Here is a 7,500-nt window from a genome sequence, read left to right on the forward strand (position 1 = left end):
TTGACACATTGTGAGAAAAAGACTGCTTTTAGTTAATTTATTTACATTTTTTGTTTGTAATTGTTTTTTAATCTTCATTATTTACTTCGTTATTACAGTATGTCTCTTTTTTATTTTATTTTTTTTTTTACATTAATTTTGGCCAAAGGGAGCGCATTTCAATTCCTTACACACACTTGTTATTTCATATGTTGACCAGAGGGGGAGCACTTTTAAAAGCGACACACAGTCAATGTGAAAAATCCCTCCTTTTTGGGACCACCCTCATGTTGATAGATATCACCACAAATGAGACATTGTCTATTAGATGCAATGTTATTGGGACCATGATTTATATCACTTGTTCACACCTCCTCATATGGAAGATGCTTTTCCTTCTTCATGTCTCAACAAGGGTAGAAATACAAGAAGACACACACACACACACACACACACACACACACACACACACACACACTTGCCCATAAAGTGTTATTGATGGAGGAATGTATCATCCTCCCTGACACGTTGAATTGCAATATGACATTTCTCTCCTACTTAGCAATCTTATTTTTCTGTACAAAATAACTAAAACCTTTTTTTTTTTTTAAATGCACATTTAGCACCTTGGCAACAACCGTGTGAACCCACAAAACCCCAAGAATAGCAAGACATGTGTCTTGTATCATCACATAAACAGGCTAAAACTGTCAACTTTTCTCACTGTCTCACATTAAAATACAGTAACATAGTAGACCTAAGTATTCATTAAGTAGCACCATAATGACAACATCAATATACAGTAGTGTAGTAGACATATGTAGTCATTAAGTACCACCATAATGACAACATTCAAATATAGTAGCATAGTAGACTTAAGTATTCATCAAGTACCACCATAATGACCGAAATTACAATACAGTAGTGTAGTAGACCTAAGTATTAATCAAGTACCACCATAATGACCAACATTAAAATACAGTAGTGTAGTAGACCTAAGTATTAATCAAGTACCACCATAATGACAACATTAAAATACAGTAGTGTAATAGACCTAAGTATTCATTAAGTACCACCGTAATGACATTAAAATACAGTAGTGTAGTAGACCTAAGTATTCATTAAGTGCCACCATAAGGACAACATTAAAATACAGTAGTGTAGTATACCTAAGTAATCATAAAGTACCACCATAGTGACAACATAAAATACAGTAGCGTAGTAGACCTAAGTATTCATTAAGTACCACCATAATGACAACATTAATATACAGTAGTGTAGTAGACCTAAGTATTCATCAAGTACTACCATAATGACCGACATTAAATACAGTAGGGTAGTAGACCTAAGTATTCATCAAATACCACCATAATGACCAACATTAATTACAGTAGTGTAGTAGACCTAAGTATTCATTAAGTACCACCATAATGACAACATTTAAATACAGTAGTGTAGTAGACCTAAGTATTCATTAAGGACCACCATAATGACAACTTTAAAATACAGTAGCGTAGTAGACCTAAGTATTCATTAAGTACCACCATAATGACAACATTAAAATACAGTAGCGTAGTAGACCTAAGTATTCATTAAGTACCACCATAATGACAACATTAAATACAGTCGCGTAGTAGACCTAAGTATTCATCAAGTACCACCATAATGACCAACATTAAATACAGTAGTGTAGTAGAACTAAGTATTCATTAAGTACCACCATAATGACCAACATTAAATACAGTAGTGTAGTAGACCTAAGTATTCATTAAGTACCACCATAATGACAACTTTAAAATACAGTAGCGTAGTAGACCTAAGTATTTATTAAGTACCACCATAATGACAACATTAAAATACAGTAGCGTAGTAGACCTAAGAATTCATTAAGTACCACCATAATGACCAACATTAAAATACAGTAGTGTAGTAGACCTAAGTATTCATAAAGTACCACCATATTGACAACATTAGAATACAGTAGTGTAGTAGACCTAAGTATTCAATAAGTACCAACATAATGACAACTTTAAAATACAGTAGTGTAGTAGATCTAAATATTCATTAAGTACCACCATAATGACAACATTAAATACAGTAGTGTAGTAAACCTAAGTATTCATTAAGTACCACCATAATGACAACATTAAAATACAGTAGTGTAGTAGACCTAAATATTCATTAAGTACCACCATAATGACAACATTAAATACAGTAGTGTAGTAAACCTAAGTATTCATCAAGTACCACCATAATGACAATATTAAAATACAGTAGCATAGTAGGCCTATGAACTCATTACAAACAAGCATATTTCATATTTTTAACCACTGTAACATTACACACAGTTTGAACGGTAACACTGTGTTTGAATATTTAGTGAAGGGATTTTTTTTTTTGGTCTAACATTAGATGGAGCCTGCACAGTTTGTATTAAATATATGAATTTGATTCATATTTTTAGGTGGAATAATAAAGTTCACTTTCAAAAAATGTTTTTCAAAATAAGGTGACAATAATGTTATGAGTTTTAGTACGGCGACGTCATCTTTTTGCGTTGACAGGTGTGCACGTTGGTGATTTTTAGGTGGCTTGCTTATTTTGCCTTTTTATTAATATTTTGTCACAAAATATTTTGCCAAATAAGGTCAGCAAAATGTGAGCAACAATTGGACGCCGCTGCTTATTGCATGATTTTTTTTAATACAAGAAATGGCATTTGATTGGAGGCGGCACGCACCAATCACAAACCTTTGATTTCGGTTGAAGGCACCAGTTGCCTAGCAACCAAACACAGAAGAAAACAAGCATTCATGCCACTTTTTGGACTATTTCTTCAGCACAATAAGAGCACTGAAAATACTCTTAAAATTAGGCACTATACAGTAATAATAATAATAACATTGAACGTTTGAAAAATAATGTAATAAAAGAAAACATAATTAAATAACAATAAATACTACTATTTTGATATAATGCATTGATTGAATATATATTACTGATGGTTATGATATAAAGGAAACAAAATAAAATAACATAAAATGTTTAAAAAAATAACTAATACAAATGTAGACAAATAATAACTCTAAAAAGACAATAATAATATTATTGCATATCAGATGGCAACATACTGTAAATAATAATACGCATAAATAAATATTTGCATGATAAATTTAAGTTATGATATAATTAGTTTACAAAAAAAGGTGAAAATTAAATAGTGTTTTTTAAATAATATATATATGAAATAACTTTAAAATAAAAAGGCCCCAAGTAATGATAATAACAAAATAATGTATGTTTTTATGCTTCATTTAATTAACTATAAAATGAAAGGATAAATAAGTAACAAATGCAATACAGTACTCTATTTAAATAATTACATATTTAAATATATTATTATATATATGAATATTTTATATACATATTTATTATATTATATTACATGTTTAAAACATATTTAAATGTTTGTTATGCAAATAACACACATTAATGAAATTGATAATAATAATGATGAATGATGAAAAAAAAAAGGTGAAAATGAAAGTCTTTTTAAATGATATAATATTAAATAACTTTAAAATAAAAAGGCCCTAAATAATGATAATAACAAAATATATGTTTTCATACTTCATTTAATTTTCCTGAGGGAACTCTCCTGAAGGAATCAAAGTACTATTTATCTATCTATCCATCTATCTAATGAACTATAAAATGAAAGGATAAATAAGAAACAAAATGTTGGAAAAATGCAATACAGTACTGTATTTACATAATTACATATTTGAATATTGTATTATATATCTAAATATTTTATATAAATATTTATTATATTATGTGTTATTATATTACATATTTAAAAAGTCTGCGATGAGATGGCGACTTGTCCAGGGTGTACCCCGCCTTTCGCCCGAATGCAGCTGAGATAGGCTCCAGCAGCCCCCGCGACCCCGAAAGGGACAAGCGGTAGAAAATGGATGGATGGATATTTAAAAAATATATTTAAATGTTTGTTATTTAAACAACACATAATAATGAAATTGATAATAATAATGATGAATGATGACAAAATGATAAAACAAATAATAATAGTAATAAAGGAAACCTGCAAATATGTGTAAAAAAAAATGCATGTGATAATAAAATATTAAGAAGTTAAGATTTAAGATATAATATTAAATAACTTCAAAATAAAAGGGCCATACATAATGATAATAACAAAATAATATATGTTTTCATACTTAATTTAATCAACTATAAAATGAAAGGATAAATTAAAATAATTTTTGAAAAATGCAATACAGTACTGTATTTAAATAATTACATATTTCAATATTTTATTGTATATAAATATGTATTATATAATATTATATGACATATTTAAATTTTAGTTATTCAAATAACACATAATAATGAAATTGATAATAATAATATTGATGGATGATTAAAAAATACTAAAACAAATAATAGTAATACAAATAATAAAGAAAACCTATAAATATATATGTGTAAAACTTTAAAATAAAAGGGCCATACATAATGATAATAACAAAATAAAATGTTTTCATACTTCATTTAATGAACTATAACATGAAAGGATAAATATATATATATATATATATATATATATATATATATATATATATATATATATATATATATGTTGAAAAATGCAATACAGTACTGTATTTAAATAATTACATATTTCAAGATTTTAAATAGTTTATATACATATTTATTATTTTATATTTTATTATATTACATACATTAAAAAAAAAAAGAATAAATAAATAAATAAATAAATAAAACATTTATATGTTTGTTATTAAAATAGCACATAATGAAATTGATAATAATATAGTAAAACAAATAATAACAATAAAGAAAACCTATAAATATATATGTGTAAAAAAATAATGCATGTGATAATAAAAGATAAAGTTAAGATATGAGATATTTATTAAATAACTTTAAAATAAAAGGGTCATGCATAATGATAATAACAAAATATGTTTTCATACTTAATTTAATCAACTATAAAATGAAAGGATAAATAAGAAAAAATATGTTGAAAAATGCAATACAGTACTGTATTTAAATAATTACATATTTCAATATTTTATTATATATACATATTTATTATATCATACTTTATTTTATTTTATCTTTAAAACATATTTAAACGTGTGTTATTCAAATAACACAATAATGAAATTGATAATATTGATGAATGATGAAAAAAATAGTAAAACAAATAATAATAATAATAAAGAAAACCTATAAATATATATGTGTAAAAAAAAATAATGAATGTGATAATAAAATATGAAAAAGTTAAGATATAAAATATAATATTAAATAACTTTCAAATAAAAGCGCCATACATAATAACAAACTAATATATGTTTTCATACTTCATTTCATGAACTATAACATGAAAGGATAAATAAGGAAAAAATATGTTGAAAAATGCAATACAGTACTGTATTTAAATAATTACATATTTCAATATTTTATTATATATGCATATTTATGATATCATATTTTATTATATTGCATCTTTAAAACATATTTAAACGTTTGTTATTCAAATAACACATAATAATGAAATTGATAATAATATTGATGAATGATGAAAAAATAGTAAAACAAATAATAATAATAATTAAAAAAAATAATAATAAGGAAAACCTATACAAATATATGTGTAAAAAAAGAATGCATGTGATAATAAAATATGAAAAAGTTAAGATATAAAATATAATATGAAATAACTTTCAAATAAAAGCGCCATACATAATAACAAAATAATATATGTTTTCATACTTCATTTCATGAACTATAGCATGAAAGGATAAATAAGGAAAAAATATGTTGAAAAATGCAATACAGTACTGTATTTAAATAATTACATATTTCAATATTTTATTATATACGCATATTTATGATACCATATTTTATTATATTGCATCTTTAAAACATATTTAAACGTTTGTTATTCAAATAATAATAATGAAATTGATAATAATATTGATGAATGATGAAAAAATAGTAAAACAAAGAATAATAATAATTATTATTATTATTATAATAATAATAATCCATCCACCGCTTGTCCCTTTTGGGGTCAAGAAAACCTATAAATATATATATATATATATATATATATGTGATGATAAAAAAAAACGTCATCGCTTCCAAAGACGCGTTTCAAAAGGTGATCACGTGACTTAAATGGCCCCGAATTTTGATTGGGAGTGAGGATGAGGTCGTTGGCAACGCTGAAGATGAATGACATGCGGCAAGTTGGGTGATGAAGGAATGAAAAAGGTGATCGTTACCATGGAAACCAACTTTACAGCCCACCACCTCCTCCTCCTCATCCCCACGTCCCCCCCACCCCACTCCTCCTTCTCCTCATCTCCATGTTTGCAGACAATACCACTCATCATCACCCCCCCCCCCCCCCCCCCCCCCCCCCCCCCCCAATCACTCGCACACGCACACGCTGCATGCGCGCGCACTCACAGCAATTGGTGACGGCGAAGCTGTTGGCCACCTCCAGGTTGTCGATGTGCGGCGTCAGGCGGAACTCGGCCGTGCCGAACTGGACCATGCCTATCCTGAAGGCGCTGTACTCCTGGTCCGCGCCCCTGGGGAAGAGACCCCCTGCGTGGGAGAGATGCACGCGCCATGTCAGCTCAAAACGCAATGCGCATCGCACAAAAACCCGTCCTCACCCACGCTGGCGCACGGACTTTAACGATGGTGGCGAGCAACATTTAGTCTTACATCTGGCGCCCACTCACCGATTTGCACGCTGGGCGAGCCTCCGTGCGCGCACCCCCACAGGACGATGAGAAACGACACGGACAGATTGACCATCTTCTGCATGGTGGATGGTCCGAATATTCCTCCAGGAGGAGGAGGAGGAGGATGGAGAGGAGGATGGAGGTTAGATCCGACACATCTCCGCAGACGTGGATCCGTGCACCAAGCAAAAAGAACACAAAAGGGGTTTTCTTTTTTTTTTAAAAAGAAGGAGGATTAAAAAAAAAAAAAAAAAAAGAGAGTCGAGGAATGGATCCTTAGTAGCGACGGAGCTCGCCTCCTCCTCACCGCGGATGTTCCTCACTCCGAGTGCGGCGCTGCTCCCAGCATCCACCCCGCCAAGAGAGGGAATGCTCGGCAGCAGCAGCGAGCGGCCGAAGATTGCCGAAAGGGAGCCGAAGCACGGCGAGTCGAACGCGTGACGTCACCGACGCGCTGCACAGCAGAAGACGTGTGCGTCTGTTCGCCTCGTATGGACGGCAGTGCCTCGTGTTGTCCGGCAGACGGCGCTAAGTTGGGGAAAAAAAACACAATTATAATTTAAAAAAAAACATTCTTGCTCTATTTTGACCATACTTGTCTTTTATCTTTCTTACAAAAATATTCCACAGGTCGATTAAAAATATCATATTCGACCACCTCTCCATGTCCATTCTTTGCTGGGTGTGGCACTCTTAAACCGGGGTTGCC

General features: G+C 30.3%; 1 protein-coding gene across 5 annotated transcripts in view; it reads right to left on the minus strand.

Annotated features, from left to right (window-relative positions):
* The window catches only part of gria2b (glutamate receptor, ionotropic, AMPA 2b), a 130,995-nt gene extending 123,673 nt beyond the window's left edge, over positions 1-7,322 (minus strand). For 4 of the 5 annotated variants that reach the window (XM_061976579.1, XM_061976575.1, XM_061976578.1 and 1 more), the window contains exons 1-2: positions 6,789-7,322; positions 6,508-6,648 (exon numbers count right to left, since the gene is read on the minus strand). In XM_061976579.1, the coding sequence (XP_061832563.1) occupies positions 6,508-6,648; positions 6,789-6,873 (226 nt within the window). In that variant the 5' untranslated portion in view covers positions 6,874-7,322. The remainder of the gene's footprint in view (positions 1-6,507; positions 6,649-6,788) is intronic. The other variant, XM_061976576.1, reaches the window with a different exon arrangement.
* Positions 7,323-7,500: the final 178 nt, after the last annotated feature.

This window comes from Nerophis lumbriciformis, linkage group LG16 (genome assembly GCF_033978685.3).
Source record: "Nerophis lumbriciformis linkage group LG16, RoL_Nlum_v2.1, whole genome shotgun sequence".
Taxonomy (NCBI): Eukaryota; Metazoa; Chordata; class Actinopteri; order Syngnathiformes; family Syngnathidae; genus Nerophis; species Nerophis lumbriciformis.